General features: G+C 42.5%; 1 protein-coding gene across 4 annotated transcripts in view; it reads right to left on the reverse strand.

Annotated features, from left to right (window-relative positions):
- The window catches only part of RAB3GAP2 (RAB3 GTPase activating non-catalytic protein subunit 2), a 107,897-nt gene that overhangs the window by 12,510 nt on the left and 67,918 nt on the right, over nt 1–27,469 (reverse strand). For all 4 annotated transcript variants that reach the window (XM_049868612.1, XM_049868613.1, XM_049868615.1 and 1 more), the window contains 15 exons: nt 26,238–26,451; nt 25,361–25,504; nt 25,063–25,145; nt 24,647–24,711; nt 23,197–23,287; nt 20,845–20,972; nt 18,675–18,888; nt 18,229–18,326; nt 16,774–16,879; nt 16,085–16,245; nt 14,797–15,025; nt 12,143–12,316; nt 11,934–12,040; nt 6,832–6,898; nt 4,872–4,942 (listed from right to left, as the gene is read on the reverse strand). In XM_049868612.1, the coding sequence (XP_049724569.1) occupies nt 4,872–4,942; nt 6,832–6,898; nt 11,934–12,040; nt 12,143–12,316; nt 14,797–15,025; nt 16,085–16,245; nt 16,774–16,879; nt 18,229–18,326; nt 18,675–18,888; nt 20,845–20,972; nt 23,197–23,287; nt 24,647–24,711; nt 25,063–25,145; nt 25,361–25,504; nt 26,238–26,451 (1,952 nt within the window). The remainder of the gene's footprint in view (nt 1–4,871; nt 4,943–6,831; nt 6,899–11,933; nt 12,041–12,142; nt 12,317–14,796; nt 15,026–16,084; nt 16,246–16,773; nt 16,880–18,228; nt 18,327–18,674; nt 18,889–20,844; nt 20,973–23,196; nt 23,288–24,646; nt 24,712–25,062; nt 25,146–25,360; nt 25,505–26,237; nt 26,452–27,469) is intronic.

A 27,469-nucleotide genomic window follows, 5' to 3' on the forward strand; every position in this document is an offset into this window, starting at 1 on the left:
GTAAACAGTAATGCACATACAAGATACTTTTTAGTATTATCTCAGAGAAGGAATCAGAGGTGAAGTAGACTAAAACAGTATCAGAAAGCCAAAAGGAATGAGTTTTGGGAAAGAAGTACTTAAGTGGGTAAGAAAGATGAACACAGAGGAAAGAACAGATTGAACTAAAAAAATATCACTAGTGACCCTAAAGTAAGCAGTTCTAAGGGGGCAGGGGCCTAAAGTGGCTGGGAGGTGTCCTGCTAGTTGCGGTTTAGGAACGGCTGTCCCTCTAAACTGAAAAGAACGTGCTGGCATTACAGCAGCAGTTTTCTTCTAAGCTGCGCCCCCCTCACAGATTTGCCAGGTTAACCTACGCTCTCAGCTGGCCTGTGACACACGCGTTGCTTGGGCTACAAGGCAACTCTGGTGGCCTCTGCTCCCACCACCCGAGTCCTCTGCTGACATGGTATGTTCCTTCCCAGATCTGCCCATGCGGTTGTGCAGACACTGTAACAAAACAACTGCTGAGATATAAATGAGGAAAACAGAAGGGAGCTGCTTCTATGAATGCTATGCTGAATGCTTTAAGAAGACTTACGGAGGAGAGTAGCTAAATCCTCGGTCTGCTGGCCTAGAAAGAGAGAAAACCACTACAAGGATGAGGGATCAATTAGAAAAACCTAAAGATTTTGCATTCCAATTGCATCACCACTTTAAAGAAACAGGATCTAGAAATCACTGGCAATGCATTACAAGTGAGGCTGATGCAAGGAAAACAAAGTAGAACTCTAACAGACTCACTGTCGGAGGCTGAGCTCTGCACAGAAGCAAAAGGCATAATGTGTATGTACGTATGTATGTATTATGTATGTGTGTGTGTGTGTGTGTGTGTGTGTGTATATATAATATATATACATATACACAGACACACAGAGACAGGAGAAAGAGATTTATCTCAAGGAAATGGCTCACGTGGCTGTAGAGGCTGGGAAGTACCAAGTCTGTGGGTCAGATGTCAGGCTGAAGGCTTCTGAGTCACACAGATGTAGGGGGCTGACAAGCCCAAGATAGGCAGGTAAGACAGCAGGTTGCTGGCTCACAGGCTGCAGAGGCCAATGAATCTAAAATCGGCAGTTAAGATGGCAGGCTGCTGACTCACAGGCTGCGGAGTCTGATGAGTCCCAATACTGGCAGCCAATATGGAATGCAGCTAGCTCAAGTTCTAAGAAGCGGACGTCAGATGATGATGAGCAGGATGCAGGAACCAGAGCAAGTGAGCAAGCTTTGCCAGACATCCATACATACTGGATGCAGGCCACACCCCTGAGGAAACTCCCCTTACAACTGATTATCTGATCACATAAGATCAGATCATGGAGGATGACTACATCATTACCTAACTGCCACATCATAATTACATAACTACCAAACCACTGGGAATCATGGCTCAGCCAAGCTGACATACAGCTTTCCACTTGGCTTTTCCTAATATAGCAGCCTTTACTTGTCAGGGATCCAATGTGGAGGTTCTGCCACTTGCTAAACAAAAAAGAGAGAGTATATCTATTCCAACTATGCATTCTGGAATTTGGGAAATCACTACAGGATGGGCTCAGAGGCCCACTGGACCCACTGCGAGAGGGATCTAAGCTAAGACTCCATTAATACCTGACCTCCATATGCCCCTGCTCTGACAGGAGGGCCACAGTGATGTTTCAGGTAAGATTCCATTAATACCTGACCTCCTTATGCCCCCGCTCTGAAAGACGGGCCACAGTGATGTTCTGGCTAAGACTCCCTTAATACCTGACCTCCATAGGCCCTGCTCTGACTGGTGGGCCACAGTGATGTTTTGGCTAAGACTCCATTAACACCTGAGCTCCATATGGCCCTACTCTGACAGGTGGGCCACAGTGATGTTTTGGCTCTCCAGGAATTAGTGTCAATTCAGAGCCAGTGTCCAGTAATCTCCCAAAAGTCTGATTATTTCCTTTTCCCAATGAACACTCTCATAAAAGGCTGTAAATCCCTTTGGCGAAGGCTGGAAAAAAGGTTAACAGTATAAATTTTTGACAGTGTAGCGGGACCCTCAAGGGGACCTGGCCTCCCCTTCATTCAAGGGGCTGTGGGTCTGTAAACTGGCTCAAGTCTGGGGGTTGACTGAGAGGCTGTGACTCTCTATTCTGGTGATTCAAGTTAGACTGCTGTTCACTTAACCTAAAATTCTGCTGCTTGAGCAGCTCCTGTACAGATCAAGTACATATTTAGTAGATTTCCCATCTATTTCACTCTTAGGGACACTGTGACTAAGCAGCCAATGCCCTAAGTCCACACAAGTCAGATTACTCCGATTACTACTTCGACTCTGCCATCCGTTACTGTAGCCACGCCCACCTCGTCTTTGTCGACTGAGTGCTGCCACTTGGCCCCTGCTGCCACGGGGTCCAACCAGCCCCACTGTAGTTAGGTGTCTTAATTCAGTTAGGGCAGATCCCACTGTCAAATCTGACTTCCATAAACTAGCAATCACATCAGTCTTCCAGGATGCTGGGGCTCCCTTCACAAACTTGTTCCTCACTGTTGTGGTAAAAAGTGTGTCCTCTGAGTACTCCACGTATGGGTCTATGGGTCTAGGCTGGTAAATCCACTCTAGCATGCCAATTTCCCTAAGCCTTTGGATACCTTCTTCTACAGTCTACCAAGTCAGGTCTGGTACTTCTGGCCATTGTGCAATCTATACTTCAGCAAACCAACCAAATAAACTAATAGATCCTTTCCTAACCTCTCGAGCTTGAAACAGTGGATGAAGAACCTGTGCTTAGTGAGCCCATATCAATAAACTCAGACTGATCCAACTTTATGTTCCTGCGCCATTATTCCACACCCTTAATAGCCATTCCCACACGTATCCCCCAGGTTTCTGTTTGTACATATTAGAAAACTCATGTAGTTCTTCTGGAGTGTAATGTACCTCCTTCTGGGTCACACTTTGTTTTCTACCTTTTGGGGTTTGCTGGGACTTAAGTCTAGTTATAGGTCCAGAAGCAAAAATGGGTGGTGGGAGTGGGTCCTGGGAACATTCAGTAATGTTCTGTAAGGCATCTACCTCAGGCAATGGCCCAGGCAACGCCCCAGGTGCCACCCCAGGTGACATCTCAGACAAAGACTCTTCAGACACAGCTGGGTTAATGTCATCAGATGGGGGCAGAAGGGCTAATGATTTTACTAGAGAGGGTGGCTTAGCAGACAAAGATGGAGTGATCTCTTCAGGGGGCTGGTTGTTGGCAGGAGTGATTCAATGGAACTTGAGGGTTCAGTGTCCTCAGCTTCCTGATTATCTGACCCTATATCTCCATCCCAAATTTCAGGATCCTATGTCTCCCCAGCCAATACTCTCACTTTAACTTCAGACACCTTTCAAGGCTGGGAATTCAATTGGTGTTGTAATTCAGCCACTCTAACGATAAGACTCTTAAGTTTGGTTTTTGGAAATACCAGCTATTACTACAAGAAATAAGGCTTTCTTTAGGGCACAAGTGGCAACTCTGAGGTCTTTTATGTGGTGCTTGACCTTTGACTCTGAAGCCCTGAGCTCATCTCTTTCTGTCACCACTTTGTCCAGCAAAAGTAGGACCAACCAACCAGCTTCCCTATGCTTCTCATTTTGAAAAAAATTGTAGAAAAGTATCAAACATGTGATCACCCAGAGCCTTGCTTCTCACCAATACTTGATCTACTGGTGGTGGTATTTTACATATTAATGTTGCCACCTCATGCCATGGATTAACAGCACCCTCTTTACTACTGGAGGCAGAGTCATCAGTACCTTTAAGGCTGGTCAGACTTGAGAACTAATTTAGAAAACTTGTCCTTATGATTTTGTTCTCCAGAAATACTCTCAGTACCAAATGTCTTAGGCTGGGTTCTCTAGAGATGCAAAATCAGTGAAGTGTATATATTTACATATATGGAGAGATTTATCTCAAGGAAATGGCTCATGTGGTTGAAGAGGCTGACAGGTCCCAGGTCTGTGGGTCAGGTGTCAAGCTGGAGGCTTCTCCTAACTCATGAAGCTGCAGGGGCTGACAAATCCAAGACTGGCAGGTTAGACAGCTTGCCACTGGCTCAAGGGCTGCAGAGGCCAGTGAATCCAAGATCAGCAGATAAGATGGCAGGCTCCTGGTTCATAAGCTGCAGAGGCTGACGAATCCCAAGATTAGCAGGCAATATGGCAGGCAGCTGGTTCAAGTCCCGAGAACTGGAGATCAGATGATGAAGAGTCGGATGCAGGATCCAGAGCAAGCAAGCAAGCTTTGCCAGAACCTCCATAAACATACTGGATGCAGACCACACCCCTGCAGAAACTCCCTTTACAACTGATTGGCTGAACACATCAGATCACATCACGAAGGATGACTATATCATTACATAACTACCAAACTATGTCATTCAATACCTGCCAAACTACATCATTATGTAACTGCCAAGCCACTGAGAAGCATGGCCCATCCAAGTTAACACACAACTTTAACCACCACACTCACATTCGAAGAAGACATTTTGATCCCACATTCAAAGATCAGTGAAGAAAAACGTACGTTTGTATGTTTTAATTTAAAATTGAACGCAAATTCCTGCTTGAATAAATACCCAGTCACACCCTCTCTGGTTAAGGGGCATTTACAGTGTGTTACTCTCTTCTTAAGGATTTCCAGCTCTCCTTCATGTCATTAAAATGCCAGCATTGGGAATTACATTTAATTTAGCATAAGTAGAATTCTGTATCAAATAGTCTAATAAGGTCCAATGTTAATAAACTTTCTAACATCAGTCACTGAATTGAGGGAAACAAACATGAAGTCAGTACAGAAATTTTAAAATCACCTTACCTTGTCCATCAAGTATGTGGCAGCAGAAAACCTTTTAACCAAGAACGTATTCCACACCATCAGTGCGATGCCTGGACGGTAAGTAAAAAGTAATAAACAAAAGGCTTGTGTGCTGTCGCTTTCATCACACGCAAGAATCCACTGTTTTCCTTAAGCTTGTAAAAGTCAGAACTGAGTTGCATAAGAGGATATCTAAATGGCCAACCAGCATAAGGAAAGATTCAACATGATAGGTTATAAGATAACCTACAAAGTCACAATGAAATAGTACACAGGTATCAGAAAGGCTAAAATTAAAACGATAAAAAAGCCCACTAACACCACCAAGTGTTGATGCGGACGTGGGACAACCAGGACTCCTACACGTTGCTGATAATGAACTGGGAAAACGACCCGGAAGACGTTTTGTTAGTATCCACCAAAGCTAGGCAGCTGTTTACCCCACGACCGAGCAGTTCTACCGCTGGGTACGCACTCGATACGGATGAATACAGACAACATGCCCGGCATTGCTGAGAACTGCTCTCCTGGTAATACTCAAGTACTACAAACAACCTCGAAATCCAGGAGGGTTTTTTTCCGTAAGTAACCACCCAAACTAAAGCAAAATATGGAACATTTACTATATGTATGTTATGCTGTAATTAAAATTAAAAAACAAAAAAACACCTCCGGGCTATCTGTACTTCCCTATTCAGTAAGGTGTGGCATTAAAACGCAAGCTTCTGAGACAGCTGTCAGTTAGGCAGCGTGAACAGACGTTTCACATGCTGTGGCTACTGCCCGCAGAGCTGATTCTGCAGCTAGAAGGGAGCTATTTTTTTTTAAGCTGTGAAGAAATCGGGAAGCTTACTCGATATATAAATGGGTAAAGGTCCGACTTAAAGAAATACTAGCCTGAAATCAGTAGGTAACTTAAATTTTATCAATAAGGACAGAATTATCTAAAGATTTTTTCCAAGCTAGTCACTTTAAATGCTTTTTCCTCCCTTTGAAGAAGGTAAACATCGAAGAGCTAAATGAATAATTATTGAATTGTCTTCACGTAAAATGAGGTATTTTAAAATTTCTGTAATTTGACTTCATACTCTGAATACCTGCAGCAAGGTGGTACAGGCAAAGAAGAAATCTCTCTGGAAGTTATCACTGAGACATAAAGGTGCCAGCCTCCTCTTCCCAGCCCAACACCTAGTCTCTGCAGTAGTATTAAGCTTACTAAGCAGCCTAGTGTGCCCTGGTGATGCAGTGGTTAAGAGTTCAAGCTGCTAACCAAAAGCCTGGCAGTTCAAATCCACCAGCCACTCCCTGGAAACCATATGGTGCAGTTCTACTCTGTCCTATAGGGTCGCTATGAGTCAGAATAAACTCGAAAGCAACGAGTTTTTATTTTTAACTTTTTTAAGTAGCCTAGCAATAATGTCCTCAATTCTTATAATGAAATTCACCTATTAAATGGAACCTACAACCTGTTCATAATTTCTCTACAACAATTAATAACCTTCTTTCAAGAAAACATGAGCAATCCCTGTGGTACAGCAGCCAATGGAGACCATGCACATTTATTACAAGAAGCTCAAGGTCGTGTGGAGAACATAGTCTTAGGCTTCTGAATTCCTAACTTACTCATCAGGAATCACCATCCTGAGAGCTCCATGCCTTTTTCCTTATCCACATGTGAGCTAACAGGGGAATTCTATGATTCGCAGGGAATATCCCGTCTCACGTGCAGCGTAAGCTTGGGAAACGGACAGATGGGCACAGAAGATAATAATCACTGCTCCTTTCCCCTCTTTTCTGGATTACATTTTTTTCAAGCAGTTAAAACAGCCAGTACTTTGCATGTAGTAACGTATGATAATGTGTTAGGCTGTAGGACCATCAGATAAAAACACAACAGGCTATGAATCTAAAGACTCTTATCTCTTTTAAATCAATTAGTTTCTCACATCGGTTCACTTACCATTTTGAACGTGTGCATTCAGAATGTGCTTCAAGTGTTCTATGGACCTAACAAAAAAGCGTGCTTCCTTACACACACGGAGAGGGGGAAAAAAAGAGGTGCTGTTTAATAGGTGTTCAAAGTACAATACAAATGATGACTTCTTACATTAATCTCCACCTAGAAGTGACCTCGGAATGTTGCAATAAGAACATGGAACTATTACATAAGAGGTAACTTTTCTTAAGTAATTTCATGAGTCCGGATCAACTCCACAGCCACTAACGACGTCAGCACGTAACAACGAAACCCCAGAAGGCCTCGGGTCCGACAGCCTCACAGCCGGTCCGGGTCCACAGTCCGCGGCACTGCGGCTTTTGTACCAGGGCAGTGTTCTCTCCGGGAAATGCTGCAACTCCACACAGCTGTGAAAACAATGGCTTGACTTCTCTGCGAGCACAATTCATCCGCTCATCATTCAGCAAGCGTTCACTGAGCGTCTGCTACATGCCAGGCTCTGCTTGAGGCTCCAGGAAGTATAATAACGAACAAAACAACAAGAAAACCACCGCTTCGTTTTAAAAGGAAACAATTCTCGTAATGGGTAATGGTCACGCTAATCGACACGTCCGGCAACACGCACACGTTTTCTCTGCAAACTGCTACAGCCCTTTGAGAAGATGCGTGCACACTGCTGGGCAAGTCGACTAGTGCCATCAGTCACCATTACGAGAACTGTTTCCTTTTAAAACGCAGCGGTGGCTGCTGCTCCTGTTATTTTCCTGTTCGACAGTCATCTCCTTTCCCTATCCAACCCCCATCCCGGCTCCTCCATTTTACATCACAGCTTTATGAGACACAGAACAACTGAAATGACCCTTGGGGAATTTCTAACACCAATGTTTTGGCAAAGGTGATGTGTTTAATCTACGTGCTGACTACAAAATTATTTAGTAAATCCTCCTTTAAATTTAGGAGAAAATTGAGACACAAAGGGTTCAGAGACATTTCCTAAGGTCACACAGCTAGTAAGTGGAAGCACTGGGGCTGGAACCCACATCTGTGTCCACCAAGCTAAGCTGCCTTTGGTTTATAAATGAATGTTGTGAAACAGAGTTTTCTGCTTAAATATCACTTAGACTTGAATGTGGAATTAATTCATTCAGATTTTAGAAATTATGTCCTCATTCTAGTCCTAAATCTTTTTTCTTTCATGTAGAAAAAACATTCCACTTGAGAAGAGAGCCTAAATATGCTTACTGATCATGCCATAATAAGCTGAAGAGGGCAAACGGAGGGCTACCAATAGAATCCCTGTCCTACAACGTCATTTGGTCAACGTTTAACTAACCCAAGTCCATTCCTTTCTTTAAAACACTTCCATTTTTAATGCCTTCCTTTAATATGTAAGTGGTAACGCATTAAAGACATTTTTTTCTGAAGGAAGGAAGAAAATGGTTACCATTAGTAAAGTATGAACTAGCTTATCAGTTACGTTTTTCTGAAAGAGTACAACCTAACACAAGGACAATAAAGGAATGAATTATGATTTGAAAGGAACAATTTAACACAGCACTGCCTGGGATGGCTTAAGTGAAGGACCATACTGGCCAGTAGTAGTATTCACCTTATGTTTTTACATTTTATTTGATCCTGGCGTGAACCCTGAAGGATTGGCACCTTCATTAGAAAAGGGTGGGGGGGAGAAAAACACAGGTGCAGATATTCAGCGGGCCAGACCACATGCTTGTCAGCAATTCCCCTGGGGATCCAAATTCAGGTCTCCGGCCTCTAGGCCTGGGCCCTTCTCCCTCCACTGCTTCTGCCCCGTGAATGGGTCCTTTTGCCTCCACTGCTGCTACCCTATGAATGGGCCCTTCTCCTTCCACTGCTGCTACCCCATGAAGGGCCCTTCTCCCTCCACTGGTTCTGCCCAGTGAATGGGCCCTTCTCCCTCCACAGCTTCTACCCCATGAATGGGCCCTTCTCCCTTCACTGCTGCTACCCCCTGAAGGGCCCTTCTCCCTCCACTGCTTCTACTCCATGAAGGGCCCTTCTCCCTCCACTGCTTCTGCTCCATGAAGGGCCCTTCTCCCTCCATTGCTGCTGCCCCATGAATGGGCCCTTCTCCCTCCACTGCTGCTACCCTGTGAGTGGGCCCTTCTTCTACTACTGCTATCCCACGAAGGACTCTTCTCCCTCCACTGCTTCTACCCCATGAAGGGCTCTTCTCCTTCCACTGCTTCTGCTCCATGAAGGCCCTTCTCCCTCCACTGCTGCCACCCTGTGAATGGGCCCTTCTCCCTCCACTGCTTCTACCCCATTGTCATGGACTGAATTATTTCCCCCAAAAACTGTGTATATCAATTTGGCCGGGCCATGATTTCCAGTATTGTGTGGTTGTCCTCCATTCTGTGATTGTAGTTTTATGTTAAAGAGGATTAGGTTACATTCCTGTTCCAATGTAAAGGGAGTTTCCCTGGGGTGTGGCCTGCACCACCTTTTATCTCTAAAGAGATAAAATGAAAGGGAAGCAGGCAGAGCTGGGGATCTCATACCACCAAGAAAGCAGTGCTAGGAGATGGGAGCTGAATGTGTCTTTTGGATCCGGGGTCCCTGTGCAGTGAAGCTCCTTGACCAGGGAAAGATTGAGGACAAGGACCTTCCTCCAGAGCCAACAACCTGAATTTGGACTTTCAGCCTACTTTACTGTGAGGAAATACACTTCTCTTTGTTAAAGCCATCCACTTGTGGTATTTCTGTTATAGCAGCGCTAGATGACTAAGACACCTATGAAGGGCCCTTCTCCCTCCACTGCCTCTGCCCCGTGAAGGCCCTTCTCCCTCCACTGCTTCTGCCCCGTGAAGGCCCTTCTCCCTCCACTGCTTCTGCCCCGTGAAGGCCCTTCTCCCTCCACTGCTTCTGCCCCGGGAAGGCCCTTCTCCCTCCACTGCTTCTACCCCGTGAATGCCCTTCTCCCTCCACTGCTTCTACCCCGTGAATGCCCTTCTCCCTCCACTGCTTCTGCCCCGTGAAGGCCCTTCTCCCTCCACTGCTTCTACCCCGTGAATGCCCGCCTCTCTCCACTGCTTCTGCCCCGTGAAGGCCCTTCTCCCTCCACTGCTTCTACCCCGTGAATGCCCTCCTCTCTCCACTGCTTCTGCCCCGTGAAGGCCCTTCTCCTTCCACTGCTTCTACCCCGTGAATGCCCTCCTCTCTCCACTGCTTCTGCCCCGTGAAGGCCCTTCTCCCTCCACTGCTTCTACCCCGTGAATGCCCTCCTCTCTCCACTGCTTCTGCCCCGTGAAGGCCCTTCTCCCTCCACTGCTTCTACCCCGTGAATGCCCTCCTCTCTCCACTGCTTCTGCCCCGTGAAGGCCCTTCTCCCTCCACTGCTTCTACCCCGGGAAGGCCCTTCTCCCTCCACTGCTTCTACCCCGGGAAGGCCCTTCTCCCTCCACTGCCTCTGCCCCGTGAAGGCCCTTCTCCCTCCACTGCTTCTACCCCGTGAAGGCCCTTCTCCTTCCACTGCTTCTACCCCGTGAAGGCCCTTCTCCCTCCACTGCTTCTACCCCGTGAATGCCCTCCTCTCTCCACTGCCTCTGCCCCGTGAAGGCCCTTCTCCCTCCACTGCCTCTGCCCCGGGAAGGCCCTTCTCCCTCCACTGCCTCTGCCCCGTGAAGGCCCTTCTCCCTCCACTGCTTCTGCCCCGTGAAGGCCCTTCTCCCTCCACTGCTTCTGCCCCGTGAAGGCCCTTCTCCCTCCACTGCTTCTGCCCCGTGAAGGCCCTTCTCCTTCCACTGCTTCTGCCCCGGGAAAGCCCTTCTCCCTCCACTGCCTCTGCCCCGGGAAGGCCCTTCTCCCTCCACTGCTTCTACCCCGTGAAGGCCCTTCTCCCTCCACTGCCTCTGCCCCGTGAAGGCCCTTCTCCTTCCACTGCTTCTACCCCGGGAAGGCCCTTCTCCCTCCACTGCTTCTGCCCTGTGAAGGCCCTTCTCCCTCCACTGCTTCTACCCCGTGAATGCCCTCCTCTCTCCACTGCTTCTACCCCATGAATGCCCTCCTCTCTCCACTGCTTCTACCCCGGGAAGGCCCTTCTCCCTCCACTGCCTCTGCCCCGTGAAGGCCCTTCTCCCTCCACTGCCTCTGCCCCGTGAATGCCCTCCTCTCTCCACTGCTTCTACCCCGTGAAGGCCCTTCTCTCTCCACTGCTTCTACCCCGTGAAGGCCCTTCTCCCTCCACTGCTTCTACCCCGTGAAGGCCCTTCTCTCTCCACTGCTTCTACCCGGTGAAGGTCCTGCAGGAGAGGGTGGCGACCAAAGTGGTAGAAAAGGATACCAAAGCAGAGAGCTGAAAAGGAAAGGAGGCTAACCCTGGACTAGAGTTGACCCAGCATACAATATGGTTTTCTTGAATGCTCTGAGACAAATGTGACAGAAGCAATAAACACACACATATCTGACTTCACCATCTTTACTCTTTTCTCATGATGACTACACTATTAAGAGGAAGCCCTGGGGTCACAGTGGTTAAGAGTTCAGCAGCTAACCAAAAGGTCAGCAGTTCAAATCCACCAGGCACTCCTTGGAAACCCTGTGGGCTGTTCTACTTTGTCCTACAGGGTCACTATAAGTCGGGATCGACTCCACGGCAACAGGTTTGGCTTTTTGGTTTTATGCTATTAAGAATTTTCTATTGCGTAGTTGCCATCTCATGAAGCTATTCAGAATGAAATTTAAAAAAAAAAAATTATCACAACCTAACTAGGAAGTGCAGTGAACCAGTCGCTTTAAGTGTAGACAAGCCTATGCTCCAGTCCTGACCCAGTTACTTCCTTAGCAGCGTGGCCTCAGGTAAGTCACTTAACTTCTCTGAGCCCTTGTCTTCTATTGTCTAAAAAAAAAAAAAAAAGGGTGTGTATAATAATAGTACCTTACTTCACAGTTTTACCATGAAGCTTATAAGAGATAATGTATGAAAAAGGCTGAGCACAGCTCCTAGCAGGCAGTCATTCCAGCAAGGAAAAATTCAGTGTTCCTACTTAACTTATTCAATTAAACAGTCTCACGGGTAGGCAGCATGAGCAAAGAAGCAGTAACACAAAGGAAGACGGGGCTCTTACCTCTGGATCCTTATTCCACTGAACCACGTACTCCCAACAACAATGAGCGTGCAGCACATCCAGCTCAAGGCTGCAAGGAAACTGTTCATAGGCCAAGTGCAGCAGGTCTGAAAGTAGAAGGCAGCTGTAGCACGTTACATTTTCCTCAAGGCAAAGTCAGTCACATCTCTCCGCTCTGGATTTCCTATTTCTCATTACTAATGTATTACCTGATATGGCTCCTAAGTCCATGTCTGCCTCTGATGTTTCAAGGAAACATCTGTTATCACCTTCTTTGGGTTCATCGGGGTTTTCTACCTCTCTGTCTTTGTCAGCCAGTTTCAATACTTCAGGGCTCAAGTCTTGTTTAAATATCCACTTGGCTACACTGTCTGCAATGCCACCTGCATTTTGGAGACAAGTAAGAAGATGAAAGTTGACCACACTTAGGCAGCAGCATATGGGGGACAGCGCCAATGTAGTGTACTGACCTGCATTTCCTCACAAAGAGAGCTAACACTCAGCTTTCAGCCTGGAAGTCTCCCCGAAAGCCGTGAGACTTACTGCAATGCGATCATATACTACTTAACTCAGAAGAGCAGGTGGGATATTTGGTATCTAAGGGTATCACTGTACTCTCAGAAAACATGAGGTAAATATAAATGTGTTTGTATGTATATGGAAACCCTTGGTTAAGTGCTACGGCTGCTAACCAAAAGGCCAGCAGTTCGAATCCACCAGGTGCTCCTTGGAAACTCTATGGGACAGTTCTACTCTGTCCTATAGGGTTGCTATGAGTCAGAATTGACTGGACAACACGGTTTTTTTTTTTTTTTTTTTGATGTATGTGTCTATATACCACAAACCTTCTATGCTCAAGAATTCAAAATACACCTTGCCAAATAGGGCAAAGGAATAAGCACACTTTTAAATCACTTTTATTTAAATTATAAATGAAAACAGATGGATTAGGACAATACTTGTCTAGGCTTCTTGGGGCAACATAATATTACTTTTGATAGTCAATTAATTTGCCTATAAGGAATGTTTATGTATAAAATTTAGTCATAGCTGTATCAAAAATGACATGCTAGACTGTTTCACTCACACTATAAATGCAAACATTCAGAATGTTTGAAGAGTCTTGTCTGTTACGTACAACAAACTCTATGTCCTACTATTCACTGAAACTTCTTCTCTCAGTCTTTAAGCCTTACCACGACCCAAACACTTCATATTCTCAATCAAATAAAAACCGATTGACAAAAAGAACGCCTCACAGTGAACTCACAACTTTCAATGGAAATAAATGGAAGCAGGTGCTGGGTGACCTATTACTTATGTTTGGCTTCTGAATCATTTGATAATTTTCATTCCAGAGTTAAGTTCCCAATTACATTTGCTTAAGTCCTCTTGAAAATGTTAAAAAGCAAAGATGTCACCTTGAGGACTAAGGAGCACCTGAGTATGGTATTTCCAACTGCCTCATATGCATGTGAAAGCTGGATAATGAATAAGGAAGACCAAAGAAGAACTGATGCCTTTGAATTATGGTGCTGACGAAGAATATTGTATATACCATGGACTGCCAGAAGCATGAACAAATCTGTCTTGGAAGAAGTACAACCAGAATGCTCCTGAGAAGTGGAGGATGGTGGGACTTCATCTTGCGTACTTTGGACATGTTATCAGGAGGGACCAGCCCTTGGCGAAGGACATCCTGCTTGGTACAGTAGAGTGTCAGCGAAAAAGAGCAAGACCCTGAGCAAGATGGAATGACACAGTGGCTGCAACAATGGGCTCAAACATAGCAACAATTGTGAGGATGGCACAGGGCCAAGCAATGTTTCATTCAGTTTTACATAAGGTTGCTGTGAGGAGGAACTGACTTGACGGCACCGAACAACAACAACACGGTCCTGTAAGATATAAGTACAGGATTCCAAATGACTCCTAGACAACAGAAACTGATGCATCAGAAAGCACATATAAAGTTCTGTGAATATTAAAAAGAAGAAGAGAAAACCTGCAGCTAGTGGATCATTAGAGGTTTCCTGGAGGAAGCAGCATTTGAGCTGGGCCTTGAAGGATGATAGGATACAGATAAGCACATGTGGGACGGGCAGGCAAAGGGAAGTGTACCGCTCACATCCTGAGATGGGGAATCACACGTGCTTCATTCTAACATCCAGCAAACAAGCGAAAGGAAAATGAAATGAAAAACGGATTGCTTTCAAAGTCAAAAGTTCTTGGCACAGAAGCTGAGGAATTTACACTTGTGCCAGCAGTTCTCAACTTTTTAGTGCGAGCACCTCTTCACACTCTTAAAAATTGATAACCCCAAAGAACTTGGCTTTATGAGTTGTATTGCTCAGTATTTACAGTATCAGAAATTACAACAGAAATTTTAAAATATTTCATTAATTCACTTAAAAATAAAAATAATAAACTCATTAAGTCTTAACACAGTTTATGGAAATCACTATGACATTGCTTTACACTTTTGCAAATCTCTTTAATGTCTGGCTTATAGCTAGATCCTCAAATCTGCTTCTACATACAACCTACTGGGGTCTGTCGTTTGGCTGAAGTAAACGAAGAAAGTCCAGCCTCACGCAGACACACGCGTAAAAGGAAAGGGAAGGTGGAGACCCTCTGGCCGCTCTTGGAGAACCACGGCCTATTCTACACGGAGGGTATACAGCGGGGGCACCTGCACAGGAAGTGACAGGCTCAGACTTTGAGAAGCAGTATATACAGTGAGTTATCTTTTAAAATCCAAGTGTAGTTCTCTTTCCATATTCTTTCACTCATTTCTATACTAAACATACAGAAAGCACAGCATAAAATATAGATGCAGATGCTCAAATAAACTTCAGGTTACCTTTTCCTCCTTCCAACAATTTTCTAACAGAAAGCCTTGGGAGTGGCTCAGCCTGCAGCGATGATACCTTGGAGGGTCGAGTATTCACTCTGCTGTGAAGCAGAGTCTGAAGTATGAGGCAATCCTCCAGTTGTTTCAGCAGGAGTTTCCAGTATTCAGTGTCAAGAGAAAGTGCTTCCCAGGAATCAGTGAGGCCCTCTGAATCAGCGCCCAAGACTGTTTGGGAAAACTAACAGAAAATGCATGGGTGATGTCTGGCGAAGCTCCTCAATCAACATTAATGTGAATGAGCATGTACCCTGAAAACCGATGGGTAGCCAACACAGGCGGAAGCAACACACAGACGATGTTTCACAATGTTACAATGCGGGTCGATACAATGCGCAAGTAGACCGCAGGCTGAGGGGCAATGATGATGGAGTTCAGACATGTAAAAAGAGACCAGCAGTAATGCCCTCGATTCAACCAAAGTTCACCTCAGAAAATTTTCTCGACCACCCTGGGCAAGGGCCACAGCTTTTTCTATCAGTATCAGTCAGAATACTGATGTTTCTTCAGAATGCACTGGCTAACTATACAAAAAAAGTCTGAGATTTCCCTACTCTCCATTGTTACAGACATGTTCAGCTGGTAGTACCCCAGTTCGCCTATAAACGACTGAAACTGACAATGCTAGGTGAACCTCCACAGATGTATTCAGGCATCTCATCCAATGTAATGCACCATCCCCCTAGAGAAAAACGATTGATCCACCATGAGGTATAAGGAATGCTAGTCATTTTTTGCAAATTTCAATCCTCAAGAGATGAGGAAAACTACAAATAAAAAGTTAGTAGGGAATTTTCATTTGAGTCATTCAAAGCTACATGCCCGAAACAACCTACGTTTATGAAAGGGGGGGCGTATAAATACAACCATAGAACTTCAGAGCTAGAACAAACGAGAAGTAATGCAGTCTAGTCCTGAGTTCTTCCAGATGAGAAAACTGAAGCCAGGAGACTCATTTTAAAGGCACTAGTGACAAATCACCAGCTACTGGCAGACAGCCGGATCTCTGCACTCCATTTCAGTATGTTTTCCCTCATCCTATGTAGTAAATGCTAAATTCAAGTATGCATGTTATGTGAATAAACAAATTATGAGCAGTACTCCAAAAATAATCAGGTAGGACACACATTCAGGTTTGAAATGCTCCACCACACTGCATACAGTCAGTTCCCAGAAAAGGGAGAGCAGCTCCTCGGTGGGCCGGATGGCACAGGTGAAGGCTGCACCTCTGCTAACTTACCTTTTTCTCCGTCATAGTGTTGGATATCTGTGCAGCCACAGAATGCCCGACGTGCGCAGATAACAGAGCCGCTCCGTTGTTCTCGGACTGAATACAAGCCGCGCGCATCTGCTGCCACCAAGGGGACACGGACTGCGAGTCCCAGGTCTCATCGATGGCCACTGCAGGGATAAGGGAAAAAAGCACCCTGTTGATGTATTTGTGTACTTCTGAAGGAATCAGAAAACAAATCTATAACGTATTTTATTCAGAGCATTTATATTCCATCTCTTTATCCTGTGTTAGTCATCTTGTTCCTGAATCAATTTTAAATCCCTGTTCATTATATTTTTACCACTGCCAAAAACTACTTTGAACTATTCTAATATAATAGATTATTGTTCTAATGAAGCCAAAAATAATTATCATCTCCGCCAAAGACCTTTCTGTTCACTTCACTAAGTAAATGCATCATTCAAATCACATTATTTGTGATGATGGCACAAATTACAATTTTCATAAAGCATACTTTGAATGTGTTACCAGCTTTTTATTCATACTTTAAAAAATCTCTACGGTCAAATGTTTTGCACGCAGTACTCTCTTTTATCAGGAGAAATGATCGTCCCCCCCGATTCTGTGGGCTGTTTCCAAGGGCCGCGGCATAAACTGCCGGGAACTCTGAACTATACCATACAGCAGATTTTTACCTTTCATCTTGCTCAGGAGGGACAGCATTGTATGAAGACAGCAGACAGACTGTGGTTTATCCAAAATATCTTTTTCCTTAGAAAGCCAAACACTCAGGAGTAGAGACTGAAATAAAATTTAAGGCTTTTTTAGCCTAAAAGAATATTTAACATAAAATCTTGCACCTTTCTAGAGCGCATCTGTGTGTATGGGTGATTCAGCCTTCAGGCGCAAAATAAGTAGCTGCCTGTTGTATCATGTAACATGACGGGCAGAGCATGGACCCCGTCTTCCTAAAAGATGAAGACAGGCCTGGCAATCTGCTTCTGAAAGGTCACAGCCTCCCAAGTCCTATGGAGCACAGTTCTCCTCTGACACACATGGGGTCACCGTGAGTTGCAATCAACTCAAGGACAACCAACAATAACAATAGTACATCTAGAAATCTTTCTAAATTAAAAAATGCTTATTTAACCATTTGTCAGCTCAAGGGCATTTGTGTAGTTTTCAGTTTTGGGCTGAATAAAGCTGCTATGAACATTCATGTACAATCCACGTACACTTTTAACTATTTTATTTTCTCACATATACATTGCTATAGTAAGATAGAACACAATCTATTCTTAGAAGACTTAAACATTCAATAAAAACAATACATTAACACAGTCAACAAGCTCACTAAGGTAAGATGTCTAAATTTGGGCCAAAATACGTGAGTGAGGGTATACAAGAGAGTGTGTCTGTGTGAGAGAGAGGAAGAGCTGATGGCTGACGGTGCAGTAACTTCCCTGTTGTTATTGTTGCTGTCAAGTTGCTTTCGACTCATGGCGACCCCACGTGTGCAGAGGAGAACTGCTCCACAGGTTTTCAAGGCTGTGACCTTTTGGAAACAGATCGCAGGCCCATCCTCTAGATGGGTTCAAACTGCCAACCTTCCGGCTAGCAGACAAATGCCTAACTGTCTGCACCACCCAGGGACTCCGTAAGTTCGTTCATCTTTTCAGAAAGGGTAATACAGATCTCCAAATCTAGTGTTATAATTTTTCCACTGGGTGATTCTTTTGTTTTACAGCTGTTAGTACAGAGATGAAATGCTAACTTACATATTCAAAATTCAGAAATGTTTAATAACAATTGTATATTGCTTTAAGGGAAATTTATTTTGTTCTCTAAATAAGATCTTTTGTTATTTCTACAACGACAATTTTTACTGATGTTCAAAGTTCATTGCAAATACAGGCATATGTGTCAGATTCTAAATTTATTTTAGGCCAAGCATGGAATGTGCCTGTTATAATTTATAGGGAACAAGAAAAATAAAATATTATTCAACCAAATATGGTGATTGCAAATTTATGTGATCACTCTCAGAAGACATCCACGTAAGTTCTATGATACGCTAAAAGCCAGCGCTAAAACTGAGTCCTGGATGACGCTGGCGAGGAAGAGCAGCGTCCAGCAACGAGAAACCTTACCAACAACAGCTGGGGGCTGAGACCAGCAGACTCCAAGGCATGACACATATCCTCAGTGGAGCTTTCTCCATGCAAACACTTCCAAAAAAAGAAACTGCCTAGAAACAAAAACCAAACACATTAGCCAATGACTCCTCACCATTTGGACTAAGCATCTTCCTGAACTGCAATCTAGCGTCCCAAAGGAGCAGAACAGCGTGTGAGAGGACACAGTGGTTCACTCTACTTGATTTATTAAAGCAGAAGGCTAGTCATTACACGTCCAGCACTGTCTCTTTAGTATGACACAGCACATACATATCCAGAGGATCTTTTATTAGCCAAAAAATATACATTAAATTCTTTGGTTAATTTAATTTCAAAACAAACGGCATCTCTGAGACGCTATGTACTAACAGGCTTTCTTCCAGATGAGGGAGAATTCACAGAGCAATTATTCTACCTACCCAACGCTACATACTCCTCCTCACTTATCTTCTTTATGTTGATCACGTCTTTCTCGTAGTCTAAATACTCCAGGAATGTTTTTACAGGCAACGTGCCATCCTTATCTTCGGAAAATCGGACGGCAGGCCTGGTGTTCTCTTGCTTGTACTTCTCCAATAATGACTGCAGCTTTAGCAGTTCTTTTTCATCAAGCTTCAGTAACACAGCCCAGTCCTGAAGAACGAGGGAAAATAACAGAACAGACCACGTCTCTTGCTAACTCCCGTCCTCTGAACTGAAACATAGGCTGTAGGCAGAGCAGTAAACTCCTTTTTCTAAGGCAAGGAAACTGTGGCTGATTTGTTAACGTAACAGTTGTAACACGCTCTGCTTAAAACTTTACTCTCGAATTGCCACACTTCATGAGTAGGAGGTTATTTAAATAAAGCAGACAAATCTTAAGATACTTTACACTCCTAAAAGTACGACTTTTGAATTTTAATAAATATTATTGTGTAATCAGAAAAAAATTAACTACGGTCTGAACTGCAACTCCTGTGATTCTGAGGAAACAAATGAACTACTTGAAATTCAATGCTTACTTGTTACGCAGCATAAAAACTTTAAGATAAAAACATGGTTAAAACAATCCTAACTGTATCCTTCCACATAGAAGTCCTCTATGTGGCTCTCGGGAATACAAACAGACACTGGCAGCCTTTGAGACTACTTTATACACCTTATGTACAGTAATGTCTCCAAGTGCCACTATCACTGCTCAGTCAGCATGAACATTCTCGCTGTTTGGAATTATTTCACCCATTTGCTAAAGTAGGGACACAAAGAAAAGACCCTGAGAAACGGCTTTGATGTTTACAATGGCAAGCATGGAATATATCATTACAAGTAGATTAGTGTTAATATGCTACGTAAAATGCATCTATAATTCCAAACACACACACACACACACACACACACACACATATATATATAAAACCAAAAACCAAACCAGGTGCCATCCAGTTGATTCTGACTCATAGCGACTGTAACAGGACAGAGTAGAACTGCCTCACAGGGTTTCCAAGGTGTGGCTGGTGGATTTGAACTGCCGACCTTTTGGTTAGCAGCTGTAGCTCTTAACCACCGCGCTATCAGGGCTCCATATGTATACTATATACATATATGTATATATACACACACACACGGATATATACATACATGCATACATGTAAAGATGCTAGAAAATGTGTAGATCGTTTCCATTACAGAGAAAAAATCTTTTTCTGTTTAAAAATTTTTTATACATTTTTTATGTATGTGTGCATTTAAAATAAAAAACTTCTACCTTAAACTTCAATTAATTTTCAGCTATACCGAGTAATTTTTTTAAAAAAGCATTATAAGCGGCTTAACAAATCACTAAGCTCACTTTAACGGTAATCCTCCTCCCTTAGATAAGAAGACATGAGACCCGAAGCTGGGCAACCTGCCCAGAGTCACACAGCACCCTGACGGAAGAGACGGACAATGCTTCTACTTCCTCTCAGAGAACCTTTACTTCTCTGGATGGAAAGTAAGAATTTTGTAAACACTTCTCAGAAGAATGCAATAACGCTATGTAATCGAGACCTCAAGGTGCTGTAGCTTTCTCATGTTTTATAGATTAAAACACAGAACCATCAATGTCAGTCAGTCATGAACTACAATTCTTCTAACACTGTGAGGTAAGACAATTTTTTTTTTTAATGCATTTCATTACGTAGTACACAACAAAGCAAGCTGTATGAGTTTGCTAGCAACCACACAGGAAAACTGACATTTTTGTTTGTTTGACAGAATCATTTTTCTTTAAAAGAAATTAAAGTTTTGCCACTTCAGTAAACTGAATATATTATATTTGGCAAACCTTGTCCAGAAAAAGTTGTATTTATAAGAAGTAACCTTAAGGAATGAGTTAAGAAAGACTAAATGCCAGGGTAGTAAAACTGGATTAACAAAGAAAAAATTAGTATTCTGGCATAAATAATATAAATTTAGCAACAAGGCTCAGAGGGCCAGCAGGGAGCTATAGACCTTTAAGATTTAAAAACAATTCTTGGTTTTCTTTTCTAGTTTTACTAGCAACACACACACAAAAGGAGACCACCAAGGAGCTTTCTGTGTGCTACAATGCAGGCTGGGATTACTCACGTTATCAGAGGACGGTGCATCTGATTGCAAGTCAAGGGAATTTAATTTACTGACAGACTCATACAGATGGAGCAATTTCAGTTTATTGGCACAAAACTGCAGCAATCCTTCATCAACAGACTCAAGCTCTAAAAGGCAGAGAGAAAAGCACATTAAAGAGATATATTTAAGAGGCTCAGAAAAGCTTTTCTTTCACTAAATGTTTTAATATTATCTAGTTCCCTGATGTTCTGTTGTATTAAATACTGGGATGCTTAAGCTATAACAGGTTATGAAAGCAAATATAATTTTTCCATAGTGGCAAAATGTCTAACTTTTGAAGGTGCTGTAAGGTGGGGTGGGGCGGGGGGAACCCTGATGGCATAGTGGTTAAGTGCTATGGCTGCTAACTAATGGGTTGGCAGTTTGAATCCACCAGGCATTCCTTGGAAACTCTATGGGACAGTTCTACTCTGTCCTATAGGGTAGCTAGGAGTCGGAATCGACTCGACGGCAATGGGTTTCTAAGGTGGCGGGGGGAGAAGAAATACCTTAATCTAATGCTCAAATTTAAAGAAATGATCTAGAAACATCTTTGAAAATATTCTCCCTCACTCTGTAACTCAAATGCTGTGTATTATGCTAGAAGACAGAGAATATACAAAAATATAATAGTTCCCTGGTTTTTCTTATTATCATGATAGCCAAAGACAATAAAATTCGACCAGAAACCATACACTGTGACAAACATAGCCTCAAAAAAGACTGGCAATTGAGAAAAAACTCTAGGAAGCAATAAGGGTGACGGCTGATCAATGTGAAGAACAGGAGTGAATGTCACTGAACTGTAGCTGGAAGAACACTGAAGGGACAAACGTTTCCTCATGTATGTATTTATCACAATTTAAAACCAGTATTTAAAAAAAAGCTGGCAAAGAGATCAAAGGTAGCATTCCATCTATGATGCCCTTCTGTCAGGTGTTACATTGTTTCAGGATTACTGCTGGGGAAATAGTCACTTTCTATGTGATGCATTTCCGTTTCATAATTTAAATATTTATATTTAAATAAGACAAATATTCTTTAAAAAGGTGGACACTAAAAACTCTGAGAACTCCTGCATAAGGTAGCTTAATATGGAATATCGTTCAAGTTCTTATAGCCATAATAAAACTTACCATACTAAATATTTAACATTTTTAGGACTCTGATTTATGGCTAGAATTTTAAACCAGTGATGGTTTTAAAGAACTCCAACAAATGATGTTCGTTTACTCCCAGCCCAGGATGAGACAACTTCTTATTTACTAAATCTTGAGATTGTGTTAAAACGCTAGGTGGGGGGCTTTAAAGATGTACTATGCTTTTTGTCGTGTGCACTAAAGGACTTCATTATGAAAAGTCAGCTTTATATATCTGCTGAGAAAAGTCAATAATGGAAGAAAAGTCTCAAAATTAGGATTTTTAAAGTCCTGAAAAAGCACCGTATGATCTGTTTACAAGGCCACTTTAAGCTGGCATAAATATGATTAAATACAAAGCTGGCTTTATATAATTATACGATTAACATGACAAGCAGAAGCTGAAGCACTAAGTTTAGATGACAGTCAGTACCATACAACTTAACTGATGTGAAGAATTCAGAATAAATTGAATTTCGCTGGCTTGCTTGGACAGAGTGTGGAGTTACAACCCCACAGTCCCAGATGTAATTCTGAATAGCAAAAAACACCACACAGCTCAGGACTAATAACTGAGTCATCATCTATGATTCAGGAAGTCCTAACTCTGCTCCTGAGGGAAACAGATGAGAAAATGTGGGTGGCCGTAGGACCACACATTACAACACTATGAAAATATTAATTCAAAGCATCAATATTTTTAGTCATTACCCTGGTCAAAACCACAATGCTTAAAAAATACTCTATCCCTAGAAATAGCTTTCTCCCCATAAAGTTAAATCAAAGACAGTGGCGGCAAAAGAGAAGCTGTTTTCTACATACCATCTGCTACCTTTCCTCTCAGGCCAGTGGCTTCCACAATATTCTACAACCAAATGAGAATAACCACTTCTCATCAATCTATACTGTTATCTTTCCTCACAGGAGAGGGATTAAAAAAAAATTTTCCCCAATACTAGTACCAATACGTTCAGAGAAAGTGCTAATAAAAGATCAGCCGCAGATACGAAATGGAGGGGCAGGGAAGGGTCCTCACATAGCAAGGGTGTGAAATAAGTTTCCTTATTTCTTACATGTATTTTTTCCACGCTAAGGGAACGTGATCGTATCATAAGCAGTTAATGGCTTTCTATAACCAGAGTTACAAAATCTGAAGGGAGACCATACCTCCAATCAGAACAAACCCCATTACCTTGATTTTGTAAAGTATCCATTAAAGTCTGAGTGATGTTTCTAAGGCAGCAAAATGTTAAGCGTTCACTTGCCAAAATGCTTTCCAACGCCTAGAAGAAAGATATGGAACAATTCCAGTACTTAGAAGGCAGGATTTTGTTTTCTACATTTATATTTATGCCTACACTTTTACTAACCAAATTTCTTCAGCTTGGAGTATACATACCTGAGAATTAAGGTTGCACTGTAAGTGATAAGCAACTGCATATCATGACAAATACGGTAAAATGACAAAAAAAAGTCCAGACTGAGAAGAAAACAACTAGAAGCCAACTGATACTTAACAGAACGGCCAAGACAAAACAGAAAAAGAGACGACGCTATCACCACTAAGAAGAGTTTGAGGAAGCTACACTAAATAGGCGTCAACGAAACCCATTAACCCGTTGCCGAGGATTCTGACTCATAGAGACCTTATAGGACAGAGAAGAACTGACCCACAGGGTTTCCAAGGAGCGCCTATGCTACCAGGGCTACTAGTTGATGACAAATTGTTGACCAAAATAGTTGTTATAGTTTATGCTCCCACCTGTACTGAATATGAGACCCTGTGACCTCAAGGTCTCAACACCCCATAGTATTCATCCCGTAGTGCTATCAGACTGTCTACCTTTGCCAGACTTGTGGATGTACCATGGTAACTCCCTGCGATATACGCACCAGGAAATATGTATAAGAATAATCATAGCATCATTGTATGTAATAGCAAAAAAACAAAAATAAGTGGAAACCACCTAAATGTCCACTAAGAGGAAGTAAATAAACTACTTTATTTATAGACAGAGACTAAAAGTCATATAGGTTAGAACATGAATCAACTATAGCTACAGATGTCAACATGGATGACTCCCAGAAACATAACATTGAAGGGGGAAAAAAAAGTCACAGAAGAATACGTAAACCATGGCTCCATTTATATAAAGTTTAAAAACATGGAAAATGCACCAATATGTTCTTAGGATCCATAAAGGTGTGAGATAGAGAAAAGTAAAGGGAAGAGAAACACAAGACTCTGAACAGTGGTCACCACGGGGATGAGCACAGAAAGATGGCAAGGGCAGAGAAAGGGCACACGGGGCGCATCAGCGTTCCCTGCGACATGAGTTTTACTATTACTGTCTAAGCTGAATATATGTCATGCACAGACGTATCTGTGTACATGTGCATATATGCGTACACACAACATGCACTCATATGTATGGCAATATTACTTAATTTTTTAAAAAAAGAATGAGAAAAGACCACAAGAAATTCCACAGGAGAATATAAAAAGAGATGAACATGAATAAAAATATGAAAAGAAGGCTTTGCCCTGTCAGGTTTGGAAGGAAATGGGAAAATAAAGATTTTCTTAAGTGGGATACATAATACCTACTGAGCAGGAAAGTTCACGCATTGTATACACTTACCTGCTTTTTGGTTGCAGGGTACTTAATATCAAGAATTAATTCCTGTATTTCCATTTCAATCAAATCTAGAAAGAAGAAATTAAATCAAAGTAAATGTTTCACTTGTATTGTTATAAGTAAACTTTATTCTGAAACAAAAATGTTCATATTTGTACTATCGGTCAGTCTAAAGGATTTTTGGGTTCATTGTATTTTATTGTTAGAAATGTCTAACCTACCCAGACGGCACACTTAATCTTTACAGAACAATGCCAATAAAAAATACACGTGATTATTTGTACCCCACCTTATTCTAGAAAGGAGTTGAAATAGCTATAAATGCATTTAGGTATCCTGATTATTCCACGCAGAATATTTTACGGATTTAAAAAAAATTACAAAACGGTATGCTTTTATTTTCATTAAAGGCTACCTACCTAGGCTGGGTGATTTTGTTTTCAGCAAGGCTGCTAGTTTCTCCACTAAGTGCATGTCCTTGGCCCGTTCACTTTTTTTATCACTAAAATAATAAATACAACAAATTGTTGCAGAATGTGAAATTAAGGTTTCCTTCTAACTCTGACACACTCCAACTCTTTTTCCTTTACATTCTTCCGATCTTAACTTTAGAGATACCAGTCTAATGATAGAAATAACAACAAAACAAACGGCAAGATAAGGAACGAGGCAAAGCCAGCAGAGGCACGCCAGCCAGCAGACACTGGTTAACCTCACCTCAGAGCTAAGTGGAAGGGAACAGTCACCGTCTTCATGCTCCCCGACACTGGGTCAACGAGGCACATCTGGCAAGTCTGGGGCTGCCAGCTCTGACTGGTAACGTTATTTAGGCCCATTATTTTATAGCCAGGATATAGCAGCCTAAGGAAATCACACCAATACAGTAAAAATATCAGAGAATTGTCAAAAGGTGCTTTTATTATAGTCAGGCAACCTTACATTAATACAATTCAGGAACATAAATAAGGCAAGTAAGCACTGACTGACACCAAAGCCAAGAAAAATAGGGCCAGAATGGTAGAGCTCTAACTCACTAGAATGTACTAAAAAATCAAATGAGCACGGTCAGGCTGACACTTCAACGGCAAACAAAGCATCCACCTGACTTAACATCATCACTGTTGTTGGTTGCTGTCAAGTCGATTCTGACTCCTGGCGACCCCATGTGTGCAGACTAGAACTGCTCCATAAAGTTTCCAAGGCTTTTGAAAGCAGATCGACAGGGCTGTCTTCCAAGGAGCCTCGAGGTGGGTTTGAACCTCCAACCTTTCAGCTAGCAGTCAAGCACTAACCATGTGTGCTATCCAAGGGCCTGATGTATCACCACCAGGGAACTTTAAAGGACTCTTTCCTTTCACGCCTCTGCAGCATAAGGGTTAGAGGATTTCAGTAGCATATCACTACCTTTCAGTATTTCTTTGTGATTAAATACTTCATCCTTAATTACATACTGGGCACTTGTAGGAAAAACCATAATAAAGTGCATTTCAGCTCCCAAACAACTTGCAATCTAGTGAGTAGCTTATTATAACTTTAATAAAGGCATTCTGTGCCTGCTTTTGTAACCATCAATGGGCCTGGCTTTGCCGCTTACCTACAGTGCTTCCCCACATTGAAAGCTCCTACTCGAGGGCCCTGCTGTGTGCTCCACACTTCCAGTATTCCCCTTCTCGGTGCATAGATCACAAGGAACTGAGCCACTCGGCTTGGCCCCTGAGTATTCCCAAAGGGGGACAACTCCACCTTTTCTGGTCTTTCGTGGAGGTCCTCTACAACCTGGATCCATCCAACCTGTGCATCTCGGTACCCTTGGACACAGACGAAAAGGAAAGCTAATGAGTGAATTAATTTAGGTTCATCAGTAGCCTTAAGCACTATGCAATATTTGGGGGGAGGGGGATAAGAAAAGCTATAAAAGTACATTATCTTTCTATTATGAAATATCTTAAACAGAAAAGTAGACAATAATAAACATAAGGAACATTGAAGCTACCACTAAATCTTATTAAATCTTTTGATGTCTTTCTTCACGTCACTTTTTGTCTTTAAATGCAAAATATTACAAATATCAGTAAAGTTTCATAACCCTCCCTGCTCCAATTCCCCTCCCTTCCTTCCCTTTATAAAAATTCTGTGGAGTTTATCAGTTTGGATTTAAAATAAAAATCCAATTAAAATATAAGGAATCCAGCAATTACACTCCTAGGTATATGCCCAAAAGCCCTGAAAGCAGGGACTCAAACAGAGACTTGTATACCAGTGTTCACTGCAGCACCATTCCCAATAGCCAAAAGGTGAAAACAACCTGAGTAAGTGCCCATCAACAGAAGAATGGGGACACAAACTGCTGTACATACACAGAATGGACTATAATTCAGTCATAAAGAGAAATAAGGATCTGATACATGCTACAACACAGATGAACTCGAAAGCATTACGCTGAGTGACGTAAGGCAGACACAAAAGGATAGATACTGTGTGATCCACTTGTATGAAGTATCTGGAATAGGCAAATGCAGGGAGACCAACGTCTATTAGTGGGTGCCAGGGGTTGGGCAGACTTATTGTGTGAGTGGTGCCAAGACTGTTTGGGGTAATGAAAAACTTCGGCAAATGGGTAGCGGTGATGGTTACACAACATAATGAATGTGACTGACAGTCAATGAACTGGACACTTGAAAATGGTTTAAATGGCAGTTTTTGTTATATATATTTTATATATATATATATATATACACACACACATATTTACCCCATACAACATAATGACACATATATATGTATACACACACATACACAAGAAAAAGATGAAATTGTTTTCTGCTA

Source organism: Elephas maximus, chromosome 24 (genome assembly GCF_024166365.1).
Source record: "Elephas maximus indicus isolate mEleMax1 chromosome 24, mEleMax1 primary haplotype, whole genome shotgun sequence".
Classification (NCBI taxonomy): Eukaryota; Metazoa; Chordata; class Mammalia; order Proboscidea; family Elephantidae; genus Elephas; species Elephas maximus.